The sequence below is a fragment of the Chiloscyllium plagiosum genome, chromosome 14 (assembly GCF_004010195.1).
Source record: "Chiloscyllium plagiosum isolate BGI_BamShark_2017 chromosome 14, ASM401019v2, whole genome shotgun sequence".
NCBI lineage: Eukaryota > Metazoa > Chordata > Chondrichthyes > Orectolobiformes > Hemiscylliidae > Chiloscyllium > Chiloscyllium plagiosum.
Genome location: NC_057723.1, coordinates 36,387,482 through 36,407,440, shown reverse-complemented (window position 1 = coordinate 36,407,440; position 19,959 = coordinate 36,387,482). Strand labels below are relative to the sequence as shown.

At 39.1% G+C, this 19,959-nt stretch overlaps 1 protein-coding gene across 2 annotated transcripts in view; it reads left to right on the top strand.

Annotated features, from left to right (window-relative positions):
• LOC122556631 (protein FAM13B-like) overlaps nt 1-19,959 on the top strand; it is a 113,940-nt gene that overhangs the window by 78,287 nt on the left and 15,694 nt on the right. For both annotated transcript variants that reach the window (XM_043703563.1, XM_043703564.1), the window contains 5 exons: nt 2,256-2,472; nt 3,747-3,882; nt 13,302-13,383; nt 17,867-18,096; nt 19,033-19,116. In XM_043703563.1, coding sequence (XP_043559498.1) covers nt 2,256-2,472; nt 3,747-3,882; nt 13,302-13,383; nt 17,867-18,096; nt 19,033-19,116 — 749 coding nt within the window. The remainder of the gene's footprint in view (nt 1-2,255; nt 2,473-3,746; nt 3,883-13,301; nt 13,384-17,866; nt 18,097-19,032; nt 19,117-19,959) is intronic.

Sequence of the window (19,959 nt, the reverse complement as noted above, 5' to 3'; positions counted from 1 at the left end):
TAGACTGGAATCACAAAGAATTTCCATTCAAATATCACAGTTCTGAAGTATTGTAATGCATTCCAGTTAGATTTTGCTCCACAGTGCCACTTATTCTGCTTCTGTAAACCTGTTGATCTAATTCTGGCCCTTTGAGCATTCCTGATTGATTGCTTCGTCATGATTTTTGAAGGCATGAGTATTATGGGCCCAAGGGTTGGAATTCCCTCTCTCCAATCCTGTGCTTCTGTATCTCACCTCTCTTCTTTATGACATTCCTTAAAACCTGTTTGGGCAAGTTCTTGATTGTTGACCTTGATATGTTCTTGCATAGCTTGGTGAGGCATTTTATTTATACAGTATTATATTGTGAAGTACCTTGGGATGTTTTATTAGTAGTGCTATATAACCATGCTACTGTAATTCATTGTGTTAGCTCTGTCAGAAATATTGCTATTTCATTGCTAATAAAAGCTTTTTAAGGATATTACCTTTCACTTCACTTTAAGCCCTTGAAGTACACCTGCAGCGTTACAGATTAATATCTGAAATGAGAAATTGGATTGGGGGGCTACATGTCTGCTGGCTGTGGCCAGATGAGCTGAATGAGCTTTTTTGCAAATGTCCATCATTCTGATGATTTTGCTGTCAAATTTTATTTTACTATTCCAACTCTTGAAAGAAAAGCTGGCATTTAAATGCTACATATAAATGGGAGTGTAAGATCTCTAGTGGCAACCAGAATTTAAGTCAGTTGGGAGAGTTTCCATTTAAATATGAACATTAAAAGATTGTGATGGAAAAACAACCGATAGTGTGATCTTATAGTACTTGTCTGTTCCATTCTTGTTAATTAATGTGCTCACTAGGAGGGAAAGTTGAGAAGAGAACACCCACACCCCCCACATAATGTAAATTTATTTACTCAGTTTCAATTTTAATGTAAGAAATATCTAGAAAGTTAATACATTGTGTAAAAATAGGGGCAATCAATGAATTAAATGTAGCCAAACAGTTTTTTATGAATTCACCAAGATTAGATTTTTCTAAAGCTTGTAAATAAACAGCATATTTGACTGTCTTTCCAAAAAAATAATATTAATGAGTTTTTTTTGAGGTAAGTAAAATACTTGTAAGTTTATAGCAATGATACAGTTTCCCATGCATTCTCTTTGAACATGTGCTGAAGATTTTCTGACCATCTGCCAAATGCTCTGAACTAACCATTTGCAAGTCAAATGAAGACCAAACCCTTGCAGGTTTTGTTTTCTTCCACATTGTAAGAAAACATCCACCCTGTGCTTCGGACTGTTACACCTGGCTAAGTCATAAAATTTATGTAGGATTTATTAAACTGGCTTTTTAGGCACTAACTATGTTACTGCACCACCACAAGTGATCACTTTGTGTTTACGGAGGGACAAAGGCAAACTGAAGCCTCCCAACGACTCCTAGTTTGTAGTTGAATAGCTAAGCCAACTGGCACTTCCTGTGCTGTAATAATTATGGTTGAATCATATGGATATATATTGCAGCATTGTGCTGAGGTGCCTTTAGGATGTGCTACAGTTCGTCCCAACAAGGTTTGAAATAGATATATTAATCCAGATTTGTGTTTGATCAAAATCCTTGCTCAAAAATATATGCAACTCTATTTAATGTAATGCCTTGAATGGAGTTGTATTGAAAATGGTAGGGGCAGCCATTGAAGATAAGGTAAATGAAAACATGCAATAATCAAAAGCCAGAAAGAAAAATACAAAATGCCATAACTAAAGTGCTGTTTTGTGCTGTTTGCATTGCCATGTGGGAACTTATATCATACAGTTCCAACTACGGTAAAATGAAAATTTTAACTTTTAAGGTAGTGATCCCCACTCACTTTTGTTTTGAGAAATCTGTCAAGTCAATAAGATAACTGGTAATTTTATAAATACTTTTATTTTGGATGGGGGAAGCTTCTATTGGCAGAAGCCTGTTAGTTTGAAGAGTATATTCCTTTCCCTGTTCCCCTACCTGACATCAAAAACAATCCCCCAACAATCTTTTCCCATGGACTTTTCTTTGGGTAAAATAGAAGAACCATGTGCTGAGATTTAAGGAACACATTCTGCTCATGTGACAACTAGTACTCCACTGAAATAAAAATACATTGGCTTATTGGAATTTTTCTTGGTAGTGATTTGATTTCTATTAGTGATGTTACAACATCATCCATTAATTTTGAGTTTGTTCAAGTATTATCTGCTAAGTTTTTTTTCGTTTTGTTTTTTTAGATCCTGTTCCTGCATTTAAATCATGGCAGGATGAATATGAACATGAATTAGGAGAGGCACAACTTTCACCACAAGCAGGCAGACTGATTAGCCACCCCCTTGAAGAGGACCCACCACCTATGTTGTGCCGTCGTTACCTTAATTTTGGTCACAGTCAACGTTTTATACATGAATCTGATTCAAAAACCTCTTCCTTGAAAGGACTTTCCTCCTTTAGGTATGAAGGAGTAGTGTTCTAATAAAGCTTTTTTCACATTCTTCCCTCTTTTGAAGGTGCCAAATTATGTTCTGGTTCTTTTCAACTTTAGAATAATCACAACTAAGTGATTCAGTTCTTCATTTCACATATTGTCCAGCCGCTAAATCACAGTCAGAAATGAACATTTAGTTTTTCTCACTTGCTCCCCCATTCAAATGCCACAACATTGCTGTGGCGTTTTGTGGATGAGAGTGAGAAGACAGGAGATGGAACAAATTTATGCACTCAAACATCTGATGTGTTCCTACACTAGTGATCTCTGGATGTGGAATCAAACTGGGACTGACAGGAATCCAGTTAGGCCCACTATAGAGCAATTGGGGAAAAGGTGATGGTCCACCAGCTGAGCCCCATTAAAGTAATTTTTGATGGTATTCTGAAGAGGGCTTGGGAGCTTTGATGTTCCGTTTCATTCCCCCAGCACAAATCCATTGCAATCCAATAGTTCCAGAGTGGCCATAAGTCATCCTGAGAAAGCATTACCCTTCCACAGTGATGACCTGATTCTTGATAACAGTAATGTTGTTTCAAATTTTTCCATGCCTACAACGTATCTGTTTTGAGATACCCTCTTACCTGCCTCAGTAGTTTTCCTGGAGGATTCTATAGCTTTGCCCACAGTCCTCCAGGAAATGATAGTTTAATTGGCTTCCTTTGCCACTTTGGGTTCCTGACTTAAAATTGAGGGTGATATTGACATTGTGATAGAACTGGGAAAATCAAGCCAGTTGAGTCCATTTTGGAATCAAATTGCTGATTCCGTTTAATTATTGACCACTGACCAGATGTAGAGTTCCTGGAGCGTTAGTATTCTTTTTTCAAGTAACTGATTTATATGCAAACTATGGCAATATTTTTATGGGCTGTTTGATTATTGGGGTCCTCATTAACATGTTCATGTCTACACATGCACTTCAGTCCATTTCACCTCACCTCCAGGTGAATAGAGACCCATATTTCATATTCCTATTATGCTATATATAAACTGTCTTGGGAATTAATTGGTCTGATTGTTAAAATTGGTAGTGCTGTATTCATTTTTTAAAAAATTTTGATGATTAGGAAATGTTCTGTAAATGTCCTGTATAATTTTTAAGCAGCATTCTAAATTTATACCATGTAATTTTAAAAACAAGCTTTTTTAAAGAAGCCATCTAGATTTAGAAAATATCTTTTTTCTGTTTTGCAAATGAAATTTTTTTCTTTCCTTGCTGTTACAATTGTACTTCAAGACCACGACGATCATCGTTTGATTCCAATGATGAAAAGGAAGAGCATGCTCAATTGCAGCTGACTAAAAAAGTTCAGAACATCAAAAAGAAAATAAAGTTATTTGAAGAACAGTTTGAAAAAGAGAGAAAGTATAAGGTAAGATATTTGAAAATGTTTCCCTTGAAAAGATTTGTTTTAGTTGGCATAATTATTTGTCACATAACTTTGTAATTAAGATATAAATATTAGTAGGAAATTCTATGTAACCAGAAAATAATACATTCAATCAAAATTAATGCTGTTTTACATTTACTCTTTACTGTAAACAATAAATCTGAAGCAACAAATGAAATTTGTCTGCAGTTAATTAAGATATAACTGCAGACAAATTTCATTTGTTGCTTCAGATTTATTGTTTACAGTAAAGAGTAAATGTAAAACAGCATTAATTTTGATTGAATGTATTATTTTCTGGTTACATAGAATTTCCTACTAATATTTATTGGCACACAGTAATGAGATATACATGATGTGAAGCCTTTTGTGGTGATTGAAAGTAAATGAAAAATTGTTGAGGGATTACAGTGAGCATCAGCACTTTCCTGACCCCAATAAGTGTCCAATTACATTTCTTTCTAGCATGTTAAAAGTTTAAATGCTGTTGCTATGGTTGGAAGCATTCCACAAAGTAGGTAAGTTAATGAGAAAGCCTTCTGGCTAACTTGTAATAGCTTGCGGGGGAGAAAATACTATTCAAGATTTTACAAAGCAAGAGAATGTCATTCGGATGTAGGATTAATTTTGTTTCCTAAATACTTAAAAGTCCAAGGAGGTTGTTATTCCATCAAAGAAATTCATAATGGAAAAAGAGCTGCAAATACTTTACTTTCAACAGTTTTGGCTTTTCATGTTTCACAAACTAATTCTTCAGTTTGAGTTTTTGTGAGAAATAAAGCTCACAACTCTCATAGAATGAGTGGAAATATCTCTGTGCTTCAAACTAGAGAACTTGATTGTGCATGTTGGGAAATTCAACTTCAAATTTTTTAAGTGTTCACAGATGTAGTTTGTTACACCCTGAACTGAAGAGAGGTTTAATTCAATTGACTTGACTTTAGAAATAGGCTGACATAGTAAACCTAAAAAATGAGTAATGCAATAAGATGTAACTTAAACATTTTTGTGTTCCGAAGACTTCCTTCTAACAATTAATGATCTACCATGTTCTTACTGATAAACATGTTTCAAAAACCTAGCTATTTCTGTATTAAACAATTTTGCCAGTTATGATAGCACCCTGTCTGTGCGATTGGAGCTTGTGATTGAAAAATACCTTTCTTTGAGAATTTGTGTCAATGCAGTTTTAAATAGTGATGGGAAAAGATAGATCAGGTCTAAAAGTTGAAGTTCTAAATTCGAGAAAGGATAATTTTGATGGTATTAGGCAAGAACTTTCAAAAGCTGATTGGGGGCAGATGTTCACCGGTAAAGGGAAGGCTGGAAAATGGGAAGGCTTCAGAAATGAGATAACGAGAGTCCAGAGAAAGTATATTCCTGATAGGGTGAAAGGAAAGGCTGGTAGGTATAGAGAATACTGGACGACTAAAGACATTGAGGGTTTGGTTTCAGGAAAAGAAGGAAGCATATGTCAGGTATAGACAGGATAGATCGAGTGAATCGAGGGTATAAAGGCAGTAGGAGTATACTTGAGGGAAATCAGGAAGGCAAAAAGGGACATGAGATAACTCTACTTGTCAAAGCTAAGGAGAATCCAAAGGGTTTTTACAAATACATTAAGGACAAAAGGGTAACGAGAGAGAGAATAGGGTCCCTCAAAGATCAGCAAGGCGGCCTTTATGTGGAGGAGATATTAAACGAGTATTTTGCATCAGTGTTCACTGTGGAAAAGGACATGGAGACGTAGAATGTAGGGAAATACATGGTGACCTCTTGGAAAAATATTCATATTAGAGAGGAGGAAGTGCTGGATGTCTTGAAACGCATAAAAGTAGATAAATCCCCAGGACCTGATCAGGTGTACCCTAGAACTCTGTGTGGGCAGCTAGGGAAGTGATTGCTGGGTTCTTGCTGTGAGATATTTGTGTCATCATTAGTCACAGGTGAGGTGCCGGAAGACTGGAGGTTGACTAATGTGGTGCCACTATTTAAGAAAGATGGTAAGGACAAGCCAGAGAACTATATGGACTTGTTGGGCCGAAGGGCCTGTTTCCACACTGTAAAGTAATCTAATCTAATCTAATCTAATCTAATCTAATGTGGTGCCACTATTTAAGAAAGATGGTAAGGACAAGCCAGAGAACTATAGACCAGTGAGTTTGACGTCGGTGGTGGGCAAGTTATTGGAGGAAATCCTGAGAGACAGAATTTACATGTATTTGGAAAGGCAAGGACTGATTAGGGATAGTCAACATGGCTTTGTGCATGGGAAATCATATCTCTCAAACTTGATTGAGTTTTTTGAAGCAGTAACAAAGAGGATTGATGAGGGCAAAGCGGTAGACATAATCTATATGGAATTCAGTAAGGTGTTTGACAAGGTTCCTCATGGGAGACTGGTTAGCAAGGTCAGATCTCATCGAATACAGGGAGAACTAGCAATTTGGGTACAGAACTGGCTCAGATAGAAGACAAGAGGGTGGTGGTGGAGGGTTGTTTTTCAGACTGGAGGCCTGTGACCAGTGGAGTGCCACAAGGATCGGTGCTGGGTTCTCTACTTTTCATTTATATAAATGATTTGTATGTGAGCTTAAGAGGTACATTTAGTAAGTTTGCAGATGACACCAAAATTGGAGGTGTAGTGGACAGTGAAGAAGGTTACCTCCAATTACAACGGGATCTTGATCAGATGGGCCAGTGGGCTGAGAAGTGGCAGATGGAGTTTAATTCAGATAAATGCGAGTTACTGTATTTTGGGAAAGCAAATCTTAGCAGGACTTGTATATCTAATGGTAAGGTCCTGGGAAGTGTTGCTGAACAAAGAGATTTTGGAGTGCAGGTCCATAATTCCTTGAAAGTAGAGTTGCAGATAGATAGGATAGTGAAGGAGGTGTTTGGTATGCTTTCCTTTCTTGGTCAGAGGATTGAGGAGAAAGTGAGGTCTGCAGATGCTGGAGATCAGAGCTGAAAATGTGTTGCTGGAACAGCGCAGCAGGTCAGGCAGCATCCAGGGAACAGGAGAATCGACATTTCGGGCATAAGCCCTTCTTCAGGAATTCAGAGTATTGAGTACAGGAGTTGGGAGGTCATGTGCAGCTGTACATAACATTGGTTAGGCCACCTTTGAATATTGCATGCAATTCTGGTCACCTTCCTATCTGAAGGATGTTGTGAAACTTGAAAGGGTTCAGAAGAGATTTACAAGGATGTTGGCAGGGTTCAAGGATTTGAGCTATAGGGAGAGATTGAATAGGCTAGGGCTGTTTTCCCTGGAGTATTGGAGGTGTAGGGGTGACCTTATAGAAATTTATAAAATCATGAGGGACATGGATAGGGTAAATAGACAAAGTCTTTTCCCTAGGGTGGGGGAGTCCAGAACTAGAGGATATAGTTTGAGGGTGAGAGGAGAAAGATATAAAAGAGACTTACCTACGGGGCAATGTTTTCACAAAGTGTTTTGCGTGTGTGGAATGAGCTGCCATAGGAAGTGGTGGAGGCCAGTACAATTGTAATATTTAAATGGCATCTGGATGAGTACATGAATAGCAAAGGTTTGGAGGGGTATAGGCCGAGTGCTGACAGGTGGGACTAGATTGGGTTGGGATATCTGGTCGGCATGGACAAGTTGGACTGACGGGTCTGTTTCTGTGCTGTACATCTCTCTGACCTAACAAAGTGTAATCCCTCTTCTGACAGTACCCATTAAGTCAGACATAGATTTTCCCTAATACTCCTCTGCATCTCTCTATTATCACATTAAAAATGTAACTGAGATTTTCATTTCTAATGTTCAGTCTTGAGGCTTATTGCTTCCTGGTCATTGGGTCCTTTATGGCTCATGATTGATTGCTCACTTTTGTACGTCTTGCACGATCTGTTCAATTGCATTCAGAATGGCCCTTTGTGTCTCAAATATAAGACTAAGCATCTCGATCAGTTTAAACAGGAAATTTTGCAAATCAACAGATCTGGCAGCATTTGCAGAGAAACAGACTGAAAATGTTCACTCTGCTTCTGTTTCTGTTTCTCTTACCCTTTCCCTTGCTCTCTGTCCACATGTACTGTTGTATCAGCTGAGCATTTTCACCATTTTCTGTTGTCATTCCAGGTTGTGAGTATTTTTCAGTAGTTTGGTTTTGTATTGAGAAAGTATTGGGCTGTCTTGGTGTGAGTTGTGAAAGGTCATTGCCTCTCATACAATGGAAGCCATGGATTTCTTTTGTTATACCTCTTACACCAACATGCACCCTCTCCCCCTCACGCCGAAAAGCCATACGTTTCTTGTTTCTAGGTTTTATGTTTATTTGGTAGCCCTGCTGAATTGTAATTGCATTTGGAAGCTCAGGCTTTATATTTGTTTGAGATCATAAGTTGCTGTCAGCATTTCTGTTGCGACCACTCAATGCTGCCTTTCCGACCTCCACTCCCCAGTCACTCATCTTCTCATTCTGTGATGGTTGTCAATGAAAGGCTTCTTAGACTATCTTCACTTCACTGCTCCATGTTTCTCTGATTCAATTTCGATTTGCATGTCAGTTCACAATTTCCTCAAATTGCTTGATGTTTGTTTGAAACTGCCGTGTCCTGCACTCGTACAAAGTCATTGCAAATTGTACCATAATGTGGTTTCAGATTTAGATTCTGGATTAGAGTGGTGCTGGAAAAGCACAGCAGTTCAGGAAAATTGACGTTTCGGGCAAAAGCCCTTCATCAGGAATAGTATCCATTAAGTCAGGCATAGATTTTCCCTAATAACCCTGATGAAGGGCTTTTGCCCGAAATGTTGATTTTCCTGCTCCTCGGATGCTGCCTGAACTGCTGTGCTTTTCCAGCACCACTCTAATCCAGAATCTGGTTTCCAGCATCTGCAGTCATTGTTTTTACCTTTCAGATTTAGATGGAGAGTGTGAAGAGTAGGACAGTAGAAAAGAGGTATTTTCTGAGATTCCACACAAGATTGATCAATATTGCAAATGCACAGAATTGGAGACACAAGTGATTTTGGTAATTGGTTGGGAGATATGAAACAAAGTAGGAACAAAAACCAACACATTTTTTTGGTGAGAGGTGACAGGTGGTAAACCCATGTGTATGAACTAGGTCTTGTCTTTTGGTTCTGTATAAATGATTTGAATTTAGGATCAGAGTATGTACATCAACGTTTGCTGCTGATACAACCTTCTGAAGTACAGCAAATTGTAAAGATGGAAATAAAGTTACAAAGAAATGTAGTTGAGAAATGAAACAATGCAGTTTAATGCGTGAGGATCTGAGAATAAAACAAAATATTTTCTTTGAGTTAAAGTAGCCTGTCTGTGCCTTCTGTGTTTGTCTCACTCAGAGTAATCACCTGCTGTTATGATCATGTGTGCAGATGACACCAAAATTGGAGGTTTAGTGGACAGTGAAGAAGGTTGCCTCAGAGTACAACGGGACCTTGATCAAGCAAGCCAATGGGCTGAGGAATGGCAGATGGAGTTGGATTTAGATAAATGTGAGGTGCTGCATTTTGGAAAATCAGGGCAGGATTTATACACCTTTTTAATGCTAAGGTCCTGGGAAATGATGCTGAATCAAGAGACCTTGGAATGCAGGTTCATAGTTCTTTGAAAGTGGAATCTCAGGTAGATAGGATAGTGAAGAAGGTGTTTGGTATGCTATCCATTATTAGTCAGAGCATTGAGTATTAAAAGTTGGGAGATCTTGTTGTGGCTGTACAAGACATTGGTTTGACCACTTTTGAAATATTATGTGCAATTCTGGTCTCCCTCCTATAAGAAAGATATTGTTGTTAAACTTGAAAGGGTTCAGAAAAGATTTACAGGGATGTTGCCAGAGTTGGAGGGTTTGAGCTATAGAGAGAGGCTGAATAGGCTGGAGCTGATTTTCCTGGAGTGTCGGAGGCTGAGAGGTAGCCTTTATAGAGTTTTATAAAATCATGAGGGCATGGATAGGGTAAATCGACAAGGTCTTTTCCCTGGGTTGGAGGAGTCCAGAACAAGAGGGTATGAATTTAGGATGAGAGGGGAAAGATATAAGAGACCTAAGGGGCAACTTTTTCACAGAGGCTGATGCATGTATGGAATGAGCTGCCAGAGGAAGTGGTGGAGACTGGTACAATTACAACATTTAAAAGGCACATGGATTGATATATGAATAGGAAGGGTTTAGAGGGATATGGGCCAAGTCCTGGCAAATGGAACTAGACTAGTTTAGGATATCTGATCGGCATAGACAAGTTGTACCAAGGGGTCTGCTTTCGTGCTGTCCCTCTGACTCGATCTATGACTGTGCAAAAATACTAGTGATCACACAATTTCACATAGTAGTTCCATGCTCGCTAACATTGGCAATGCTTTTTTCTCCCCTGGCTTTGTTCGCTTTCCAAAACAACTATAGCCAACATCTACTCAAAATAAGACTTTAACTCCCAAGTCATTGCAAATTGCTGTTAATCTCTACTCCTTTTGTTAAGTTTTTCAACATATTACTTAAGTAAATTCATGACTGTCTTTCCTCTCCAAACAAATTGCTGCCGCTGTTGTTTCCAAGTGGCCTCAAGTCACAACTGACAGTTTCTGACTATGATTTCTGCAAGTTTCCCCTTGTGCTCCTCAATCTTCATTCAATGGTAGATAATACAACAGTCTTTCACATTTTCTTTTCCCTTTGTGCTTTGCTTTGTTATATTGTTGTTCTTTCAGTTGTCACCAAACCATTTGTAGCAATCTCTCTCTCCTATCAGTTCCTTCACCATTACTTCCAGAATTCCTTAGTAGTCTCTTTGACTCACCCATCCCACAGCTATAGGCTTAGGCCAAATCACATTGATTGTAAACTTGTCATTCTACTCCATACCAACCTATGTTTGTGGCTCCATTTCCTTTTTGGCAGAAAACTTAATATTGCCATCTTACTAAAATTCCTGATTTCTAATTCAGTATGTTTGTCACCAGTAAGCATGGTGATTTCAGTATTCCTATGATTTCTCTCCCCTCCCTAACCTTATGTAAACCTGATTTGTTCAAAGACCCTGTGCTAGTTGGCATAAAGTGTCACCACCACTACACGTCCTTTGAAAAGGGAATTTCACATTTTTGTTAAATACCTATGCCATCATTGCTCTTGTTATGATCAGATGAAGACAGGACAAACTTTTTTTTTTCCTTTTTCTCTCTCTCTCCTTGTTTGACCATAAGGCTTTTTTGAGTTTTTAAAAAGAATATGATGTAATTCATTCAGTACATACCTGACTGTATACAATTTGTTAGAATTAACCCAGGCATGTAATCTTGATTTAAGCCTGTAAGTCATTTGTTCTAGTGCTAAAACCAATTGAATTAAAATATTAATGTGCGAATATATCCTCCTACCCATTAACACTTGCAAACACTTAACTCTCAAATATGAAAAGAATAAAATTTAGGGTATTGGATGTTCAACTTGGCAAACTAAAGAATGAGGTAAGAAGATAACATCAATGAAGATTGCAAAGAGATTATTGCAAAGAGATTACAGGTGTTTTTCAGTCATTGTTGGTATATTCCCTGTTCTCCTGGTATCACTGCAGAAAATCTAACATGTTAATAGAAAATGTTTGTGGTAGATCTTTATATTCAGCAAAAGAGTTCAGAACTTGGATAGAATATTGTAGAAGGCGGGAGAGTAGCTTCATCCTCCCTCCAGCTGATAAAATATGTCTGATCTCTTCCAAACTGTCCCCCCTCCATGTTAAAGAAAAAGAAAATTGCAGCACAGGAACAGGCCTTTTGGCCCTCCAAACCTGCACTGATTCAGACCCTCCATCTAAACCTGTCACCTATTTTCCAAGGATCTGTATCCCTCTGCTCTCTGCCCATTCATGTATCTGCCCAGATACATCTTAAATGATGCTATCGTGCCCACTTCTACCACCTCCACTGGCAATGCGTTGCAGGCACCTATTACCCTCTGTGTAAAGAACTTTCCATGCATACCTCCCTGAAACTTATTCCTTCACTTGAACTCGTGACCCCTAGTAATTGAGTGCCCCACTGTGGGGGAAAAAGCTTCTTGCTATCCACCCTGTCTATGCCTCTCATGATTTTGTAGACCTCAATCAGGATCCCCCCTCAATCACTGTCTTTCTAATGAAAATAATCCTAATCTAGGAGAAAATGAGGGCTGCAGATGCTGGAGATCAGAGTTGAAGAGTGTGGTGCTGGAAAAGCACAGCTTGTCTGGCAGTATCTGGGAAGCAGGAGAATCTCGTTTCGAGCATAAGCTCTTTATCAGGAATATTCCTAATCTTCTTAACCTCTCTTCATAACGAGCACCTTCCATACCAGGCAACATCCTGGTGAACCTCCTCTGCACCCTCTCAAAAGCATCCATTTTGGTAATGTGGCGACTAGAACTGTATGCAATATTCCAAATATGGCCGAGCCAAAGTCCTGTACAACTGTAACATGACCTGCCAACTCTTGTACTCAATATCCCATCTCATTAAGGAAAGCATGCCATATGCCTCCTTGACTACTTATCAACCTGTGTTGCCACCTTCAGGGTACATCTGACACCCAGATCTCTCTGTACATCAATTTTCCCTCGGGCTTTTCCATTCACCATTTACAGTATTGTTGGTTATATATTCTCAAACAGTTGATCAGCTAATGTCTGGCCAGCTTCCTCTTTGTTGTGATTGCAGAGGTGATTAAAGTTACAGCAACAAACTTTTGAATGATCCATCCTGCATCTTGATGGGTTGGGAAAGAGTAGTTTATACTTCTTTGCAATTGTCTCTGTTCAGATCTCAATAGACACTACATCTTCATTGGGTGTGATGCAGCTTCAAAGATGCAAATTAATTTTGGACAACTTATTTGTCACTTTTTCTCTGTTTCCATTATAGACTTGTTTTTAAAAGTCTGATCAATGAAGGTTTCCAATAACTTTAAATTTAGTGTTTGATTTAGCACATCATCTTGACACGCACCTTACATCTGCACTGTCCTTTTAGCCAACAAACTCTCTGAAGCCCATTTAAGTTTCTCTGACTCTGGACTATGGTATGTTCACATGCCTTTTATCCCACCATTGGTTGAAAAGTGCTTTTCTAGCATCTTGGCTACATTTGTGGAATTGAATTCCAAAACTGAGGAGAAGGTGAGGACTGTAGATGGAGATCTGAGTCAAGTGTTTAGTCCTGGAAAAGTAAAGCTAACACCTCCTGATAAGGTAGCATTCCTCCTCCTTTCCACATTTCTCTTAATAGAAGGAAAGGTTTGTCAATGTGATGCTATTTAAAAGGCAAAATAATGAGTTAGCAACTTAAACTTTTGAGCACTGGTTATTTTGGAAAATTCACACTTTGTTTGATGCATCTAGCATTTAAAAGGGTTTTTTCGTTATATTAACAGCCATCCCACAGTGACAAAGTAGCAAATCCAAAGGTTTTGAAATGGATGAATGAACTGGTCAAGTTACGCAAGCAGTTAAAAGGTACCGGTCCAATTTAAATTTTGTAATGTATAACGTTTGTATGTATTTGTTACTTTGCAAGTTAATATTACTATTATAATATGTAAGCTGGAAATTGAAGGGAACTCCATTTTTGTGAAATTGTGGCTTTTTAAAATTTAAAAACATCTAGAATTAAAACTAGCCACTGTCCGTTTTTGTAAATTACGTCCATCTGGTTCACTAATGCCTTTGAGGGAAGGAAAATTGCCACCCTTACCTATCTTTCTTATACTTGACTCCAGAGCAGCAGCAATTTGGTTGACTTTTATCTGCTCTCTCTTAAAGGTCCCCAGCCCACCGAGTTTTCTGATATAATCCTTTTGGTTGCTGAGAATTTCTGTTCTTCACTCTTTCCTCTTCAGGCTGTCTTCACTTCGTTGAGGACACACAGATTATTTTGCACTAACTACAAAGTCTCTTAGTTATTGATTAAAGGGACAGCTTATAGCAACTGGTAAGGGGAAAATAACCTGCCTTTCTTCTGCTTTAAGTATTTTACTGGAGAAGAAGGTACATCATCTGTTGTTTGCAGCAGCCCAAAGGCTTCTGCTAATATCATGCACATTCTTGAGCTGTTCAAACATCTAGGAGCCAATCAGCTTGTTGTTGTCAGGCAGATGGCCTTTGTCATCCATAATCTTGTCATCAACCAATCAGCAACCTGCAATCTGCTATCACCAAATCTTACTTTGTACGCATCCTTGGTGTCAACATATCACCAAACGGTCTTTCCCACTTTGAACGAAAAAGCAGAGTAAACACGAGTTACTGAAATCCAGAGTAAACTTTTTTTATATAAATTGCAGCAATTCCTTGGTTTTAAAACAGCCCTTTTCCAATTTCAGTCCATAGCCAAAAATGCAGATAATAAAATCGTGATCTTTACACTGACTTGTAAATTGATGCCTCAACACTGATAACAGTGCTTAAAATATACTGCTATCAGAAATAACTGTCCTTTTACTGTTATTGAACTTATACTTTCAGCTAGTGATTGGAGAATTATAATTTAAAGGATAAAATGTTTACTGATGGAAGAAAAATGCTGTCGCTAACTAGTTCAAGCCAATAACATGAACAGAACAATCTTAGTTTTACTTTCAACTTTTTTAAAACACATGAACCAAAACTGTACATAGTACTCCAGGTACAGCCTCACCTTACATCCTACACACCTGCTACAAGGCTTTCCTATTTTTAAACTCCAAGCCCTTAGCAATAAAAATTCCATTTGCTGCCTTAATTACTTGCTGTATCTGCACTCTAACTTTAACTTTTTGCCTTTCGTGCAGAATAATACTCATCCCTCTGTGTTGCACTTTTTTGGAGTCTCTATTTAAGTAATAGAATCAAAAAGCAGACTTTCTCCTCAAAGTGAGTAACAGAATAGAATTCCTACAGTATGGAAATAGGCCATTTGGCCCAACAATTCCACACTGACCCTTTGAAGAGTAACCCACTCAGACCCGTTCCGCTATCCTCTTCCTCTACATTTAGCCCTGACTAATGCACCTAACCTACACATCCCTGAACATGATGGGCAATTTAACGAGCCTGCACATCTTTGGATTGTGGGAGGAAACTCATGCGGACATGGGGAGAATGTGCAAACTCCACACAGTCATGCGAGGCTGGCATTGAACTTGGGTCCCTGGCACTGCGAGCCAGCTGTGCTATCCAAACCACTGAACTACTTTGCTGCCCTGTTGCACTTTGCTACATTGAACTCTATCTGCTAACTTTTTGTCCATTTGCTTTACCTATCCATGTCCTCTTGCCGATTCCTTATGTCGTCATCGTGTGCCTTTTCACCTATTTTAGATTAGATTACTTAGTGTGGAAACAGGCCCTTCGGCCCAACAAGTCCACACCGACCCGCCGAAGTTCAACCCACCCAGACCCATTCCCCTACATTTACCCCTGCACCTAATTTAGCATGGCCAGTTCGCCTGACCTGCACATTTTTGGACTGTGGACTGTGGGAGGAAACCGGAGCACCCGGAGGAAACCCACGCAGACACAGGGAGAATGTGCAAACCCCACACAGTCAGTCGCCTGAGGTGGAAATTGAACCCGGGTCTCTGGCGCTGTGAGGCAGCAGTGCTGACCACTGTGCCACCGTGCCGCCCACTAATTTTAGTATTGTCAGCAAATTTGGATGCATTACACTGTATTTCCTCTTCCAAATCGTAGGTATAGATAGTAATTGAAGCCCAAGGACTGTTCTTTGCGGCAGTCCACTAGTTGCATGTTTCCAACCTGTAAAAGATCCAGTAATCCCAATTCTCTGTATGTTGATTAATTTTCAATCCATGCTGATAGCTTTCTTATGCAGTAATATTTTTGCAATATCTTATTGAATGTCTTCTGGAAAACCAAATACATCATATCTACTAGTTCCGTTATCAATTGTGCTGCTTAAACCCTCCAAGAACTGTAATTAGTTTGTTAAACATAATTTTCTTTCCACAAAGCTATGTTGACTCTTTGTGTTAAGCTTTTCGAAGTAGAAATGAAGACACAATTAGTAAGTTTGTGAATGACACCAAAGTTGGTGGTTATATGTACAGTGAAGAAGGTTATCTAAGATTACAAAGAGAGGAGTGGCAAATGGAATTTAATTTGGATAAATGTGAGGTATTGCATTTTGGTAAAACAGAACAAGGGCAAGGTTTATACAATTAATGGTATGGCCATGGATAGAACAGCGACCTAGGGGTTCAGGTATATAATTCTTTGAAATTTGCATCACAGGTAGACAGGGTGGTTAAGAAGGCGTTTAGGATGCTTGTCTTCTTTGCTCAGACTTTTGAATATAAGGATTGGGACATGTTGAGGTTCTACCAGACATTGGTGAGGTCTCTTCTGGAGCATTGTGTGCAGTTCTGGTCGCCCTGCTCTAGGAACAATATTATTGAGCTGGAGAAGATTCAGAAAAGATTTGCCAGGAATGGAGGATTTGAATGAAAGGAGAGTCTGGGTCTTTTTCCACTGGAGCATAGGAGGTTAAAGGACGACCTTTTATTTATAAAATCATGAGGGGCATAGATAATGTGAAAAGCAAGGGTCCCTGCTAGGGTGTGGGATTCAAACCTAAGGAGCATATTATTAAAGTGAGAGGAGAAAAGTTTAAGAAGGATGTGAGGGGCAAACGTTTTACACGGTGGTTTGTTGTGGAATGAACTGCCAGAGGAAGCAATTGATGCAGGTATAGTTAAAAAATTTAAATGACATTTGGACAGGTAAATGAATAAGAACGGTTTGGAGGGGTAGGGTCCATACACAGGCAAGTGGGACTAGTTTATTTTGGGAACATTGTCGGCTTGGACTAGTTGGAATGAAGGATCTGTTTCCATGCTATATGACTTTAAATGTCCTGCTATTTGTTTCTTAATAATACGTTGTGGATGTGTTAGGGCAATTGAGCTGACGGTGTAATGTAGGAGATGTTTGAATCTGAGTTTAGAGATTCAGATGGGGGTGAAAAGGAGAAAATCAGATATGGACATTGAAGGTCATGGTCTGAATGTAAACATTTAAGTAGAGGGACAGGAGGTGTTAAAGACCCATTAACTTTGTCATCTGGAGAACTGAAAACATGTAATTTGGTGAAATAGCATACTTATGGATATGCAAATGTAATTGGATTCTTGCGCTGAGAGGGGCTCTGAAACAAATAGGGAACTTAAAGCATTGTAACAATAACATGAATGGGAAAAAAAGTTAATTATAAAACTGCATAGGAAATGATAATTAGTAAAACTTCTCATACCATCTTCATCTATGATTATGTATGAAAGACCTACATACTATACTTCTTCTCCCTGAGCCTTCAATTGTTAACTTCTTTGTCTTTCCCTTATCTTAAACATTTAGCAGCCATTCCTCCAGAAAATATTCATGCATTGCTTTCCTGCCATGTTTTGAAGCTTCCATTCTGAATGGCCATTTTCTTTGTCCTACCAGCCTCGCTATAAGTTGTATTCTATATATCTAGCATTTATGTGACTTGTCCACTTATCCTCTCTTTTGTTTTTGTTTCTCTCTTCTCTTGCTATTCTGTCCCACTTTCATTGAAATAGCTGTTATTTCTAACTCTGTTTTCACCTTTGTAAATTTAATGTACGATTCATCTTGCTGTGAGAGCCACTTTGGACAAAGTTGCATTTATTATTCAAAGTCTAAAATTTTATCAAATCAATATGGTCACATTTACAATACAAAATAATTAAGCTAATGATGTAAGAAGAAGAATCTTGATGACCTACTAGGATTGCAAGCCCTATCTCTTCCATGAAATTAATTATTTGATTAAAGTTGTGTTTTAATTAATCAAATTGAAAATTCTTAGTGAACTTGATGCAATAGCTGCTATGAATTGGAACTTGATGCAATTTGAATAATAGCTGCATATATAAACATCCATTTGAGCAATGTATTTTTGTTTCTACTTCCATTGCAGAGGTAAAATATAAAACTTCAGAAAATGATTTGGAAGTTCTACCTGTAATACGCCCACGGAGCAATACTCTTCCAAAGAGCTTTGGCTCCTGTTTGGAACATGAACAAAGAGATGAATCGAAAGAAACATTAGAGAAAGAAAAAAAGCCATCTAAGGAAGCAACACTGGAAACTATCTTAAAAAGACTTAAAGAAAAACGAGCCGAGGAAGACTGGCCTGAAGATATTAAGGTACTGTCTAGATAGCAGAGGTGGCATTATGGTAATGACATGTGACTAATACTTCAGAGGCCAAAGCCACTAGTGCAACTCTGATCAAGGCAGCTGATTGAATTTACATTCAATTAATAAATCTGGAATTAAAATTTGAAATAAAAAGATCATCATCATCATGGTGATCATGAAACTGTTGCTAACTGGTGTAAATGTCCATCTCGTTCTTGAGTGGAAGGAAATTTGTTGTCATTTAGCTGGTCTGGCCCAAGCATCACTCCAGACCTAGACACATGATTGAATTATTTGATCTTTGAAAAGACTACTCTATTATATAGAACTGCTATAAAGTCATTGACCTAGGCACAAAAACAAATCTGTTAATCTACCTTAGTAACTCTTGGAGGCTTACGCCAAGACTGGGAAAGCTGTTCTATAGACATAAGTTTGGTTTGGTGTGAAAGAAGTGACCAGTGCCATCCCTGGGTGTGTCTTGACCCATTGGCAGGACAAACCTACCAGAGTTGATGGCATAGTGATACACAAACGTAAGAGATTTGCCTTGAAGTTGCTTAACATTACCTTGGACCTCATGAAGTCTCATGTATCAAGTCAAACATGGCAAGAAAACTTTCTGCTAATTATTACCCACTGCACCCCTCAGCTATAGAATCAGTACGTTTTATACATCACTTGGAAGAAGCACTGAAAATGGCAAAGGTCCGAGATCTATTCTGGGAGGAGTACTTTAGGTCCATTACCAAGAATGTCTCAATAGCAACCTACTGACAAGATAGCCAAGTCCTATAGGACACTGCTGTAGACTCTGTCTAATAGCCATGGTGGGGGAAATGAGAGATTTCGTCTTTGCAAATCTACCTGTTATAAATAGGAATATTGTGTGTTACCAATGTTATTTCACTTACATTTGGAATGAATCCATCTAATTCACAGGAAATGCGTCAAAATCATTTAACAGCAGAGAAGATAGCCCTTCAGAAGAGCTTGTTATACTTTGAGAGTATTCATGGACATCCGGTATATTTACTTTTATCTATTTTTAGAAATTATTGATCAAGCATAATTATTGACTTGTTTGAAATCTAAACTTAAATGGTAAGCATTGCATTAATTATTTTATACACTTAAAGATAAAAATAAAAGTCTTTTATCAAGTAAGGAGTGAATTTGGTGCAGTTAAGTAAAATATGATGGAGCTGATGGGAGAGTGCAAACCCACTAATGAGTGTGTCTGCCACTTCCGCCACCCCTACTGCCGTGTCTGCCACCACTTCCGCCCCCACCAGCGCCACTCACCTGCATATCCCCACCCCCCAGAACCCCGAGGGGAACACTACCCATGCTCATGACTCTACCCCCATTCCCCCCACCATCACACCCACTCCAGGTACTGGCTCCGACTTCCCCCCACCATCACACCCACTCCAGGTACTGGCTCCGACCCCACTCCCAGCTCTACACCCACAACAGCTCCCAGCAATGCCGAGTTTTCACCATCCCTCCAGACCTCCCCCTCACTGAGGACGAACGATCAGTCCTCAGCAAAGGACTCACCTTCGTCCCCCTCCGTCCACGCATCAATGAATTTAATACACGCCATGACATCGAACAATTCTTCCGTCGCCTCCGCCTCCCAGCTTACTTTCACAATCAGGATTCCCGCCCACCTTCCGAGGACCCCTTCGCCCACCTCAAACACACTGCATCCACCTGAACACCCCGCGCTGGCCTATTACCTGCCCTCGACCTCTTCATTTCCAACTGCCGCCGGGACATTAACCGCCTCAACCTGTCGACCCCCCTCCCCCACTCCAACCTCTCACCCTCACAACGCGCAGCCCTCCAATCCCTCTGCCCCAA